The sequence below is a fragment of the Chaetura pelagica genome, unplaced genomic scaffold (assembly GCF_000747805.2).
Source record: "Chaetura pelagica isolate M959 unplaced genomic scaffold, ChaPel_1.0 scaffold142, whole genome shotgun sequence".
NCBI classification, from domain to species: domain Eukaryota; kingdom Metazoa; phylum Chordata; class Aves; order Apodiformes; family Apodidae; genus Chaetura; species Chaetura pelagica.
In genome coordinates this window covers 6,684,509-6,700,107 of record NW_009952973.1, presented here as the reverse complement: position 1 = coordinate 6,700,107, position 15,599 = coordinate 6,684,509, and the positions used below count along the sequence as shown (strand labels likewise).

Below are 15,599 nucleotides of genomic sequence, written 5' to 3'. Positions count from 1 at the left end.
TTTTTTTTTTTTTTTTTTTTTTTTTAATTGTGGCTGCTAGGACACTAATAGTTTTAGTCTTTGTTCTAAAAACACCAACAAAACTGACCCAAGTAGTTGGAGACGTTCCTGTTTCCTGTGTTCTGAAATCCCCAGTTTCAATCATAGAAGATCACAGGATGTCAAACTGAGCCTCTGGATTGGGCAGTGGCATCATGGGGTGTGAAATCTCCCCACCAATCCTCTGAATTAAGAAAGAGATAGCTGCAGCTTCCTGCATATTACTTACAACTGTAACTTGTTGCTTTGCATGTCTTGTCTCTGCAAGTGCAGGGAAAGACATGCAAGGAGGAAACAGAAGTAAACTCTTATCCAAAATTAAAAAAACAGAGCTGGTAAGTACAACTCTACAGTGGGTGCTCTCAACCACAGCACATGAGCTCATCACGGACTCCATGGATTTTCCATCAGCTGCTCTACAGATTTGTTTGTATACTAGTTCCCCATTTCTGTGAACAAAACTATGGTTTCATATTTTAATACCAATAACCAAAGCAAAGAGTTGCATATTTTGTAATTTTTATCTCTCCACACATGAAGCTGAATAATAGCTAGCTGCAGTGATAGGAAGGCTCAAGGCTTGAAGTCAAATAAACAACTTATTTGAGGCCATTTAGAGGTTTTTTTTCTCCATCTCCAAGCTTCGATACATTCTAAACATCTCAAAAACAAGAGACACGCTGTGACTTCAAGAGCAATCAAGTCCACTGAACTGAATGATGTGGTAACTTTGGTCATTGCAGCATTCAACAGTTGCATACCAAGCAGAGGTGATTTTCTCCAGTAGCCATCTCTTACTTCAATATAGTCATACCAACAGAGACTGCTCTTGTAAAGATCCATGGTGGTGAAGTTTAAAACAATCTGCAATCAGAAGAGAACATCTAATGGAATCACGTGTGGTTAATAGCAAAAAAAATAATTCACAACAGCAGTCCACAGAAATGAAGCCAAAGTGGTCAACTCTTAAAGGATTCCAACCACTTAGACACTTAATTAACTTCTCCTCTGTTATTTCTTATAAGTAAAACTTGTTGGCGACATTATTATTATTATTTTTTAAATTTTATGTATTTGGGCATATTCAAGACTCACTATTCACATTCCATTGCTTACAGGGAGCTTTTCATTGAGAAATAAAAATTTGAGAATGCTAATTAGGTAAAATAATGTACTAACATAATTTTAAGCATATTATTTAATAATTCTCCTGCCAATTCCTCTTCCATTCCTTTCTGACAAAATCAGCACTGACAGCTGTAAATAAATAATAGTTGTTTTATTTTGGTTTGTCTTTCATTATACTACTGGATAGACAAGGTAATTTCCTTTCAGACAAGTTAAACATTAATGATGGTGGACAGCAATGCTGAAAGCAGTATTGCTAAAACAATTTGTACACAGTCCTTTAGTAATTCTTAATGAAATTATAACAGATATTTTTATTCAGAAATCTATGTTCTGTGCATTTCTGAAACTTTTGAACTTGAACTCCCAGTTTTACTCAGCACATCTGTAAATAAGAGTACTTTCAACACTTAATATCAGGACTACCCTAGATCACATGATCCCACTTTGGTTTAGAAAGACTAATTCCAAAATGCCATAAACATACACTTTTAGCACAGGAATAGGATTTATCCCGGATCACAGGATGACACAATAGCGACAGTTTGGACCTTGGCTGTCTGGGACCATCTTAGCATCATGTCCTGCAATTTCAGGGATAAGTTCAAACAAGAATATAAAAAATCATTCATATTTTGTGCTATAAAATAATTTCCAATTCATAGCCTTTCATTGGATTTAGGTGTATTTGGAAAAAGAATTCATCTTCTTCCAAATCAGTTCCACAGGCTAAATTAAGAAATATTTTAACCTAACTAAAAATCTTTATTCACATACAAGGATATAAGTGGTTTTATATTTAGTGTTGATCCTAGCAACTCACAATTGAAATCCTTTATTGTAAAACAAATATTAATTGCTGCACAGCAGCAAATACCTCCCACATATCTCCATGGCAGCTGTATCTCTATGAAGCAGCTGTAAGTGTCAGTTGAAAGAAGTGGAATTTACCATTAGTCCAGCTGCACAGAGGAAATACAACACCATAACTGGGACAATGGGCCTGAAGGCACCTTATGCCTCTCCAATGACAACACAGTACAATAATAAACCAGAAAGGTACAGCTTTTTCAGACTGCTTAATTTTAAGAAGATAAAAACCATTAGCTATTGGAGGAAGTGAATTTAAAGATAACATAAAGCTCAGTAGTTTGGGTATGTAGGTGGCGAAGAGTCACAGTAAGGCTCTGCTCCAAACAATACAAAATGGAAACAACCTTTCATACCAAAACAGTGTCTTAACATTAGACTAGCAGGGAGTTTGCTTTCACTTACTTTCCACAATAAAAAAAACAGCCTAAATACATACATACAAGAAATTACTTTCTCAAAAATCTCTTTTGTTTACAATGGAGAATGAGAAACTTTGTGACTTAATATTCGGAAGTTGTATCTTCCTCATCCCCATAGCACTGACACTGAGTGTTTGGGTGGAAGATAAAGCTCACAAGTGATTCTATTCAGCCTTTGCCTTTACTACCATGATGCCATGGGTAACACAAAATATCAGTAAGGCTACACAAAAAACCTAACAGTCAGAAGTCCTGTACACGGAGGCACATTATGCTGGCAGCCACAGCCTTGTGGGATGAAGGTATGGGACACGAAGCATGCCAAGGACTATCGGGAGCACTGAATAAATGAATAACTGTTCTGATGGTTGAGTATGGCCAAACATTCTTACCCACAACTGCTACCACATGCAAAAAACCTGAAAAAGAGTTCCTTAAAAAGCAGTATGCCTTTAGCACTGTGTTCTCTGTGGAAACACCCCACAAACAGCTTTCATGGGTGTTAAGTGTAGCAGATGTAACAGACATAGCCTGCTCTCTTTTCCTTTTGCCTTCTTTCTGTCATTTTAGGGCCACAAAGGGTGGCAATAATTTAGTCTCAGCTCTCTATATGCAAGGAATGTCTGCTTCAGTTTTCGTTTGACACTTTGGAAATCTATTTAAATAATAGTAACTCATGTCCAGCCTGCCGTTGGCACTCTGAACCATAAAAGCCTATAAAAATGAAGAGTCATCATAGTCTAATAAGAAATCAGGCAAAACTGCTATGCAATACTTTCTCTTTGTTGCAACATAAATTATCATAGGAATTAAAATATTTAAGGAAAACTTGTTCCTTATACTGACAGGCCTGCAGTAATCAATATTCTAATATTTTGAACCGTTTTTCAGTATAGCTACCCATTCCCTGAACTGTGAAAAAGAAAGCAAATTAAGCCAAAATGAAAAAAAAAACACAATTAATTTTGTGTTATAGAAAAAGGGGATATGTTCATAAGCATGGAATTTAAAAAGATTATTAGATGCTCATCCATTTAATCATTCTGTGAATTAGAAAAATAAAGAGCTTTTATATAGAAAATATATAAAATTAATGTTTTTAAAGCTAGAGTAGGTAGAGCAGGCCTTTACTATTCAGGCACTCCTTCAGGGACATGTACCGAAGGAGTAAGTATACAGGTATTATCAGAATACCAAAATCACCTACTCTTCATGTCATTCTCCATGATATATAAGCAGATCTGGCTAAAACTATATTCATATGCTTTCCTCTGCTTCAGCTTTTTATTACATTTCCAAGTGCTATTTGAATCTGCCTCTGATAGTGGCAGAGAGGTCCTGTATAACAGCATAACAATTCTGCTTGTCCTTTGCAGACTGTTTCTTCTTCAACTTTTCCTTCAAATAAAGAGGACCCATCAACTACAAAGACTTTTTTTTTCTCCTCACTTGATCCACTTTGCAGTTCAGATTCCTTCTAAACTCTTACCTTTTTTTCCCTCCCCCCTGAGTTTGTGTATCCAGCCATACTACTTGAAAACTCTATTGCCTTCAGCAGCCTCCTTGTCATTTTCCACCTATGCCCACCTCTTCCCAGCTGTGCAGGCAGAGTGGTTCACAAGGGGTAGCCTTTTTCTCTGCCCAGATGAGATGCTGACAGCTGGGTCAGGCAACCTGCCACAGCACCTGAAGTTAACCCACCTGGCTCTGTTGGAAGCAAGTTGGAAGCCACATCTTATACCTCTGCCATTGGCTCAGCTTTGTAGAGCCTGGAGGTCTCACCAGTCTAGTCGCCAGTTTTCCATTTTCCATCACACAGTTTAAACATCAGATTTCTTTGTTTTCTGTTTGGAAATTTGTCTTCTTCCAAACCTTAGTTGCCAGGATGGACTTGGGAAGAGGAATTTTTTACTTAGGTGTGATCATATTGTTGTCTCACAGTGTTGCTATCTTAATGGAAACTTCAAATTTAATGAGCCTCCTCGATACCCCCTGCCTTTGCAACTGTATGAAATAACCTTCACAGACTTTTCTCACTCTGACATGCCAAGGTATTTGATGATACAGCAATTCCTTAAGATTGACCAGAATTCATTAGCTATACATAGGCAGAACCCCTGGTCTGTCACAGCACGATTTCTGGTCAGGAACCAAACAGATTATTAAATATATTTATACTTGATTTGCCATTCTGCAAAGTATTAAATAACGCTAAAGACAAGGCAGAGCTTGTTCAAAGGAACCGGATGGCTGAAAGTCTTTGTAGGAAAAAACAATCAATGGACATTTGTCAGCAGAATTAAGCAATTATTGATTACACAGCAGATTCAATTGCGCTACTGCAGCTTCAGAGAGAATGTGTCATACCTCCTACTGCCTGGGATAAGAAAGCACAAAATATACAGCAAACACCAGGTAGTACTAACTAATTATTCTGCAGGTGGCATTTTTTCCCATATCAACAAAGATTTATCTGTCCCATTTTTTAATTAATATAAAACCTTAAGGAAAACTGGAAAGTAATATAACCTATTCTCAAAGGCAGATTAAAAAAACCAAACAACACAACAAACAAACCAACCAACCAAACAACCCACAAAACTGGCACAGTTGCAACTGCTTATGCCAACAAAATTTCTACACACCAGAAGGCAGGATTTGCCCTGGCAGAGGGCATACAGCATTACTAACACCATCCTCCTCCAGAGATTTTTTTGTGTAGAGATATATTGTGTACAGCTGTTTGCCACAGTTTTAAATCTTGAAGGAAAATAAAAGGTGAATGAGGTGAATGAACTGCCTAATTTTAGTTATAGGGACACACAGTTTAAGATGGGCTGGCAATTTATGATGCCTATCAATAAAAAGAATGCTGTAGCTAGTGTGTACTACTGCAGTCCCATCCTGCATTCAGTTTCCTGCCATCAAAGATGAGAAGTGTCTGTACTTCAAAAAGCAAAAAGCAGCACAGATAGAACAGAAGTTCTCTAAATAAAAATAAAAATAGAAGTCCTCTAAATAATGTTCAAACAGTACAATATTAAATCTCAGTACATAAGAGACAAGAGCTAGACAATCAGGACTGATGCTTTTTCAGTTTATTTTTAGGTGATTGAAGTGCTCACTGATGTATCATAACATGATGCGATGTACTTATACATACTCTAACCTCCACACAACATTCTTGAGATCTATCAGGGTCAAAGCAGCAAACAAAGGAAAAAAAAAACAAAGTTATTTTTATTTTCTCTTCATAACATTAATAAGTTATAATAATTTACTGAGAAAATCTGGAGTCAGGCATATTTTGTGACCAAGGTATCGTGATATATGCATTAGGTAAAATTTAGACCTCATTTCTGCTAACTGCTATTTACGTCAAGAACACGGTGCAGATAGGGTCCTTTATATCAAGGCAGACAAAAATATCCTGTGGGAATAGCACTGACAAAACAGACTTTTTGACATTAGCACAAATATAATTTACTGTTTTCTTGCTGAACTATACGGAGACTATGACAGCTGGAGGTCAGAACGGTGCCCTACAGACACAACTTTTCACGTCAAATTTAAATTAGAAAAGTCTGTTTAGTCTTTTTCCCCATTTGGGTTGGGGGGTAAGACGGGAAGGGAGCCAGTCTTCTAACATTGCTGACTTTAAGACAAGGGCTTTCACCCATTAAGCTTTTGTAGAGAAAAATACAGCTCCGGTGGTGTTTGCAATCTCAAGACATAATGTATTCCAAATATATTACAGTCAGACTAATGTCCACAGATAGGCTTACACAAAGTTGGAGTATGCAATGAATACTTAAGCATAATAATTTTCTAATTCATGTATTAATACTGTTTTCAAAAGCCAAAAATAATTGTAGATGAACACCACCATATTTTTTTTTTTTAACTGAGGAATAGAAAAGAAACCTAAGCCATTTTTGTTTTCATTACATCAGTGTCTAAGAAGCAACAAATATAGTGGGAACATAAAATTACTTATCTAGACTAATTTGCATCTTTTGTGCAAACCTTCTCCTGTTCTGTTTTCATTTGTTTTTCCCTGCCAACCTGCAGAGCCACCCACACCCTCCCAGCACAGAGTGTGTTTATTTTTCCTTCTGTCTCTGGCTCTTGCCCAGAGGAGGGAAAAAGCTTTACAAATGACTTTACTTTCGTCCCTCAGAGGGACAAATGCTCTTACAGCTCCTCAGGATCTATTAGCACATCAAGAACATATATTCCTTATGTCTACTACAACCCTGATCTTGAAGAAAAGCATGGAATAAAGTAATCCAATCAGGAGAAAACTGGGTCCAATATGAAGTGGGAGATCACTGACAAAACCGACTGAAATAACTGGGGGCAAATGCTGGGCTTTTCTCCTCGGACCGTCTAGTACTGAGGCTGGTGCTAGTTTCTATATTTCAGTCTTCAGACTGTATTTGACTGCTTAATATCAGCCACTGACACTCGTGAAGCTTACATCCTTCCCCCCTCCCACATATTTTTTCTTAGGTGAAACTTCCCATCGCTCCTCTATCCTTGTTTATTTTCAAACAGGCTAATATTTGAGCCTACAATTCAAAACAAGATTCCGATAGCACGTTTTGAAACTGCACACAAGAGGAACATGTTTTCCTTTCACTAGGATGGCATGATTCTCTCCCCAAACTGTTCTCAGCAAGCCAGTTTTTTCCCCCCTAAAACTGATACCCAGAAAGTAAATATATGATATATATGATATGAAGTAGAACCAACACCAGGGTTCTTTACCCCGCCTTATTACTGCTTCACTTTAGGAATGTCTCATTCAACATACTAACCGCTTCGTTAGGCAAAGCCCAGCTCTCAGCCTCACACAGCTCCATCTTGGAAAAGAGCCCATCCTGGAGAAGACACAATCTGGGAGCCTAAACTACCTCTTTCACCTTTACACAGAACCATCAACTGAACTGGAACCCAATTTTGAAGTAATTTCATGATGCAAACGTAGCAGATGGAAACCATGCCTTCCTGTCACATGGAGAGCCACCAGATGATGTGGTTCTAATGCCACAGACCAAAGTCAACAGTATATAGCTCATGGTCCCATTTTTTATGACATACCGTTTTTTTCAATTCTAATGCAAGCTTTGAAATTAAATTCAAAACTAAAGAAATACAATATTTATTTTGAAAATACTATCTGTGTTTAGCTGAGGTAATGTTAAAATACCTTCTCCCCCGGGGTCACAGAGATTCTCCATATGCAGTGTGTGTAGGAAGGATAACCATTTGGAAACCCTGGAGAAGAAAAATTTCCTGTAGATTCCTGCAGTGTTTCTCCACATGCTGAAAAAAACAAAATACAGTAAAAATATCAAGTTGAATGTGCCAAAGAGAGAAAAATGCATCTTTCCAATATCTACTCAGAATGCATTTAACTCACTGCAAATGCAGAATGGAAAACAGACTAATGATTTATTTGGGGCAATGATATTAAACCAGTTTGACATTCATTCCATTGTACACAGCATGTTTTTATTCCATTAACTATTTCATTTGTTTGCTATCTGCTGACATAACAAAAATTACAGCAGTCTTAAAAATGTCATTCCTGTCAGTCAACTGCAAAATTACACATAACTTTACTTTAAAAGTTAGCCACATCCTTAGAGACATCCTTTAAGAACTAAAACAAAAGTAAAACAAAAGTTAAACAAAAGCTGGCATGTCATGGTTGACACCACACTGGAATTTTGTCAGTGGTTTCATTTAATTTAGTATTTTTCCCACAGGAGAGACAGATCTGACCTAAACTTGTTCATTTTTATTAGTTTAGAAAATGAAATGCTACATTCAACAAAATCTCTTGCAACAGTGATTTGTAGAGATATGAGTAATAAAGCAAGGTAAATGTAAATTCTTAGAATATCAAAGGCTTTTATATTCTCTATTATTGAAGCTTTTAGCACCCATATATCATCTGTCAATCATGCTGCCAGCTGCTGGCAGACCAGCTAATAATTCCTCTTCACACTAAAATATAGCACTGAAAACTCCTGTCTTTTTCAACTAAGAAAACTGATTCTAGTAGCTTGTCACACCTCAGCCATCTTTTTTGACCATAATCAAGTTGTTTCACACAGCAGTTTTTCAGCTCTGATACAAGAGATGTGAATTTGTTAATATTGTCCTATAACTGACAGTGTAATCAGATCTGCAGTGCTTTCAAATTACAGTGCAGCCACTGCCAGCAGGTGAACTACTGTATCATCAAAATCTCAATGAATTATAAACGATCTGGAAAATCTTTAAATAAAAGAGGACAAAGGAAGAGATTGTTTATGACAAAGACAGACAACGCAGCTGTAAAGGCTGTCTTGTTAAAATGCATCTAATATGTAATCTGACAAGTACACTGTAATATGAGGCATAAACTACATTCAGGACATTAAATATGCTCTCTGACATTGAAATGGCTGTTCTGATGAGGAGAGAAAAGACAGATTGGTGCAGCCCCCCCTGCCCCGAAATGTAATGGCTAAAGCAGTTGTCACTGTGCTCTTCAGGAAAGATATAGGGGGGAAAAAAAAAAAAAAAAGGTATTTTCTTGTCTCCTTTAAAAAACTGTGGGTTTTTTTTCTTTACAAAATTGCAGGCAGCCTCAGAAAATCACAGAAAATTGCACATACAATGAACGTATTCAGTGCTAAATAAGTATTTCTGTACAAAGCCTTTTCAGTGAAAAGACTATGTTTATAATTAACCACAATTTAAGACAGTGATGAATGCAAACTTAAATAAATTGCAGAGTGCTGTACTGGGTTCCCCCAGTGCTAGTGAACTCTATTGTATCTTAAAACAGATATTTAGACAAAGCCAAGAGATAGGAGCAGAGGAAAGCAGAGCCCAAGGAGGAGATACCCTGCACAACAGATGTGTGCATGACTCGGGAGAGGAATGAGGATCCAAGTGTTCTGCTCACTGCTTTTAAAGCCCTCTCTTGTCCTTCCCCACATGCATGAACAGCTTCATTGAGACCATGGTCCATCGGCGTACTCTCCCGAGATATACAACCATATTCCAAGCTTTAGTAGTTTTCACTAGCTATAACTACTACACCACCACTACAGTTACTAAAGCAAGCCCTGAGCAGATGACATGATGAGAGAATGCTCTTTGTCCAGTCTTTTCTGCTTGCATTGCTCTTTTTTCAATTAACTGTAACTTTGACTCACAAGTATTGATTATGAAGTCCCGCAATGCACACATCTAGGGGAGGTATGTAAGCAAACAAAATGCTATTATGTATGTGGGACATATGAGATATCAGTTTCAAATGCAGCCTTGCAATTAGTAAAAGTAGATGAGGAAAACTCTGACATAACTACCCCTTAGTCTTTTAAAATCCATAAATTACCCCGTTAAAAAAGCAAACACATCAAGTAATTAAGAGTAAAAGCTTTACATTTTTAAAAACATGTCAGAATTTTTCTCTCTTATATAGACTCTGGATTATTTTCTCCAGAATATTAGCAATGCTCCATGCTCCATACAGAGAAGTTGTATATAGCCCTAAAACTATAAATTTTAAGTTACAAAAGGTACCATGAAACATTTTCTTTTTCTAGAAATTGTAGAATAAGGTAGTTAATGCAACAATTTAAGATATATCCATACAAAATGTCTGGGAGCTCTCTATCAAATATAAATTTCCATAAATACATCTGAATTTAAGGGAAACATAAAAATGTATTTGGTATCTCACTAAGAACTAACACAATCAGAATTTATAAAATACATTTGGGTTTTCCATTTTTCACCGTATGTACCATTTAATTAAAGATTCCTCGTTACTCAAGGGAACTATAAAAATAATATCTTTTACCAATCAATGGTTGAATCGATTATCTATGGGATCTGAGTTTCAGGCTGGCTTCCAGACTGCTGTAGACAGGCTGATATTTGGGCATTTCTTGTGTAAAAGCACATTCCTTTACAATGGGTCAATGGTAATTTAAATGGTTAAAATTCTATCACTACAGAAGGTAAAGTTTTTCTTTATAATTGAACTCTGGCAGCTACAGCCCTCATGATTAGGCTTATAAAATGGTATATTATAAACATTTTGCTATGTGATGGTCCATCAGTAATGGAGTCCACTTCGGGAAAGAAAAGCAAAAGGGAAATGAGTGGTAAGGGCCATTTATTTACATCTCCTAAGACCTGATCTCAGTATATTTTATATCAGAAGAAATTAACTGTAACTTCAGTCTTATAGACATATGCATTATAAAGCATTTGTACATTTATTCCATTGTTAATCGTTAACATTGCTAGGGTTTTCTCTGATGTTTTTTTATCCTCTGCCAAATGTCATGCCCCGTATAAACTTTATGAGGCTAGACCACTTGCAGAAATACTACCTTAGCTCTCCCCACATGCATACTCCAGTAAAAAAAATAATCCCCAGACTGTTTTACAGCTTGAGACTCTTATGATAAGACTTTATGTGGTAAGCAAAGGGAATCTATTTTCCCATCTCCTTGTAAAGGTTAGCATTGGGTGCAGGCAGCAGGTAGATCATACACTTATACAAAGCAATTCCTTTGTCTGTGTCAGTAGCAAATACAAACTGTCATATATGGCTAATTTAAGCCTAAGGAACACAAAGAACAGCACAAAAAAAGCCATGCTCTCTTCCACACATACTGTCCCAGACCCTGGCAATTTGTAAATTTACTTCCATCCACCTCTCTTTCTCTGAAAGTCTTCTCTGCCCATCTGAGCCTTCTTTCCCATCCACTACTCAGTCCCACCCTACCCACTTATTTCTTGTCCTTTCTAACCGTATCCTTTCTTCATAATTTGCCTTTCTTATTCTCTTGCTTTTATAAAACTATATATAAGTTGTAAATCAACTGCAATTTCTATATAGAATTATAAAGGTATGCCTGTGTTGAAATTTTAGTAGCTGCACCAGAAGAAAGCATATTATATTACTCTGTTACACAGTTTGAAAAGCAGTGTGATATATTCATCCTTGAAGTTCAAAATCTGTTATGAAATTCCAAGACACTAAAGATCAAAACAAGATTGGCAGAGAAAGGATACTCAACTTAGTTGCTTGCTTTCTCTCATTATTCTATCATGCAAAAATGTAACTCTGTAACAAATCCCTATTGATAATTCTGTTTTCCTTTGACAAAAATCTTAAGTTAAAACAAACCAAAACTGCCGTTCTAAGTTTTTGAGTCCTGGCACTGACTCAGCTAATGAAAGACAGGTTATCAAATCTCATGCCTTGGCTTCACCAAGCTCAAAACTATTTCTCAGTTACTAGGCCCTTCCACGCTGCCTCATGGCTGCATGGATCAGCTGTATTCTCCAGCAGCCCTGAGCTCAATTTTATGCTCACAGGCCCCAGAAAATGCAGCAGGCTTCTTGGGCCAGAAACTGCTTGCAGGCATAATTAGAGCTTCAAAAGAAAATCAACAATATTGTGAAATCCTTTATCAAAGAAATGTGTATCTCTGGAAAATACTGATCCAAGTTACTGTTTTTCGTATTTCCATTGTATTACATTTAAGGCAACACAAACAAACTCACGAAACAATGCAGATGTTATTAATGTTTGAAACATTCACTGCTGTTTGATCATAAGCAGACATCATGATTAACATCTTTTGCCTGAAACAGTAAATACAGCACACCTCCAACATCAAGAGTGTCAGGGATTTTATTGCTATATACTATGATTATCACATGATCCTGTTCATAAAACCAAAGTTTAATATGTGGGTTTTTAGTCTCACTATTTGCTGGAAAACGCATTGGAAAACAAGTACTGTGCAACTTCAAGAGAGTTGCTTTGTGTTGTGTTATTCAGTTATGCAGCTTCCACTACAACATTAAGTGAAAAAAATAGCATGTTAAATAGTATCCTATTTAAAATGTATAGCAAAACCTTCTACCTCTCTTTCTCTCTTAAAACTCACTTTCTTTTATGGACTGGCTTATCGAAGGCAGGCTAGAAAATCAATGTCTTTTATCCCAAAGATGGTGAAAGCAAAAGGCCAGAAAAACAGCATGATCCTGCAACCACTGCCAGTTTTTATTATCCCTCCAAAGTGTGTTTACCAGAGCTGCAAAAAAATCCTTACTCTTACTATGTATATGTGAAATTAACTTTCAGCAAGACTTTCAATACATTGAAAGAAATGCTTACTCATCATTACACTTTTTCATTAATTATATGAAAAACAATTTTTTTTCCAAGCAACTTTTTGTTTTGAATGCTACTTCAAGAAGTATTTTGTGTCTGTTTCTGTTGACTCAAAGTACCAAAGTTTTAGAGTATCATATACACACTAAACAGACTAGGCTGTAATTTATTTTTTTTTAGTATCTTACGACGATGTGATCATAAGATACCAGCTACTTTCACAGTAGTTTTTATTCTACAGACTATTTTTTACTCCAAAAGTTATCTTTTATTAAAATATATACATATTCTTTGTGTTTATGAAATTGTTGCTCCCTGTATATTCTTATTAGAAATAACGCTGCCAAGACGATTGCCATTATTCAAGTACTTGCTGTAGCAAAAAGAAAGAGTAAAAAGAATTTCAAAAGAAACAGTTACCAAAGAAAATATGTTAAAGTGGTTTCTCCTCTGGTAGGTCCAGAAGCACTGTTCATGTTCTCCCTATGATCCCGAGTACTTACAACACCAAAGAGAAGCATATTTCAGCTGCACCATGTACAACAAATGCATATCACATGCCCCAGACATTCAGTAGATCCCACTGCTACTGATACAAATCCGAAGCAATTTCATCACTTCAGTCCTGATCCCTCTTCTCAGTCCTTACGGATTGAGCAGGTGGTAAAAACCAGACATATACCTGACTTAGAACAGTTCCCGACCATTCAGTAATTCCCAAGAGGAGCAGGCATGGAGCTGATACGTTCTGCCTCCCACATGGAACCTTGCTGGCAAATTCTGCATGAGAGGTGTCACTTCTGAACTGCTTCAGTTTATACCAAAGGTTAAAACTCAACTATAACTAGAGCAAGGAAAACAAAACCTTTTGCTTTGAGATTTCCACCACTTTACCAGCACTTAGAGAAGAACAAGCACAAGAAAGCAACAATGGGGTTGAATCTGAGTTACTCCAGACTAGCTACTCATGTCTCTGAGACTGACAGCAACTATACCCCAACAGTATTTAGAGGTAAAACATTAATATGCATTAAAATTATTGGATGCTACAATTAGGCAGAAGATTTTAAAATACGAAATACAACTGTTAAACTGTACAAAGTTTGTAATAAGATTTAACAAAACAGTTTAAAACTTAATTGTCATGGCTTGTTATTTGTCAAATGTTAAAAAATGCAATCAGTTCAGGGCTGATTGCAATCATTTAATTTGTCCCTTCCACATTCTACTTGAATTCAAACAAAATGGACTCCAGTCAACATGCGAACCAGAAGTAACATTAAACTTTTTTTTTTTTTTCCTAGTCATTGAACAGCTAAGGAAAACAAAGACTGAAATATCATGAAACTAAGTGTTGTTTCATGCAGTTTATCTGTCTTTAAGTGTTTTGCAAAAGATTTTCTTATGATTCAGTTCTTGAACTGCCTGTGTCAGTTGCCAACATGGAGACTACTGAGCAGCTGCCTCAAAAAAAATTATCATTCCTCTTCAACAACAATTCAAACAGTTGCTAGTATGTGACTTGTGTTTGTGGTGCAATACCTGGACATCTATACAGCTTTCTTGCCTGTGCAATATCTCCTTTACTTAGACGAGTACGCTGGCCAATGGCAGGTCGTATACCATTATCATCACGGGAAGGGAGAATGGTATCCAGAAACATGCCCCTAAAAAAAATAAAAATAGAAATAGACCCCAAAAACCCTATCAGGTTTCTGACATAAAACTGTCTGAGTTTTATGAATGTATCATATTATCTTGTAAATCCAGAACTTACATTTGGCATAATTAAGAGGGTAAAATTCAGAACTTTAAATACAGAAAATGTGTCATAAATAATCCTCAAGTTGGCAAACTTTGTGCAAAGTTATTAAAATAGAATCTTCTTTCAGTACATCAGTTAACATATCAACTTTTATACTTCTGTTAGACAACAGCAGGGAAATCTCTGACTACTATTAGACTATATAGGAAAAAGGCACTGCTGTTAAGCTCTTGCTACACTGAAAAAAATACTTATAGAATTATATAAAAATACATGAGCTAGGCCCTAACACAAAACTCTTAATCACAAAGTTCCTATTTTCTAACAAAGTTTTTAAAGGAAGTCATAAAGTCTGACTTAAAGGTGTAAGAGCAGGTAAAGTCAGACAACCTGTCCATCATTTGTCTGTCAGGTTTTATATTTAACTCTACTCTGGTCATGCTTTTGAAACATAAATGCTTACTTGCCAATCTCTGCTCTCTTTGCAATAAAATATATCAACTTACCATGCAAGATTTTAATAACATTCACACTAACTGACAAGATGCAATAGAGAAGCACACTTGTTCCGAACATCTAGTCTTATTAAAAGTTTTTCAAATTTAAAATATTTTGGTAGTCCCAAAGAAATTTTAAAATAGTAAAATGCAAAACTAAGTTCTATTATTATGCTACAGAGGTTGAAAAGCCCTCAAAGAAAAGAGACAAATATGTTTCTGTATTCTCTTGTTCTTTAATTTTTTTATACTCTCTTGTATACCTGTAGGGTTTTTGTTGAAAAGTAAAACTGGTATTGCCAGGCATCATGCAGGTACAAAAATGAATGAACAGTAAGGATCTTTGTAGTTAGGAATACTATTTTTAAAATACAGATTGGTTTTAAAATTATAATTGATGAAACTGCTTCCTTTACTCAGATTTCTTGTGGCATCACTAGAAATTCTGTGAGAAAAAAATCATCTCAGGATGTTACCTTAATCTAAATAGTGATGTAAACTACTTATGGCATTATTTAGTTTCTAGAAATAAGGCACATTATTATTTCTGAAAAAAAGTCTTTGTACCTATAAATTATACTTCTATTTTTCACTGATTTTTAGTACTGAAAACTGATGCTATTCATACTTTGAAAAACCTGGAAACAATCCTCTCTTGCATGTCTTACCATAAT

The 15,599-nt window shown here is 36.1% G+C and overlaps 1 protein-coding gene across 1 annotated transcript in view; it reads right to left on the bottom strand.

The window, feature by feature from the left end:
* The window catches only part of TLL1 (tolloid-like 1), a 136,381-nt gene that overhangs the window by 34,437 nt on the left and 86,345 nt on the right, over positions 1–15,599 (bottom strand). Inside the window, exons 8-10 of the mRNA XM_009995931.1 lie at positions 14,206–14,330; positions 7,672–7,787; positions 801–903 (exon numbers count right to left, since the gene is read on the bottom strand). Coding sequence (XP_009994233.1) covers positions 801–903; positions 7,672–7,787; positions 14,206–14,330 — 344 coding nt within the window. The remainder of the gene's footprint in view (positions 1–800; positions 904–7,671; positions 7,788–14,205; positions 14,331–15,599) is intronic.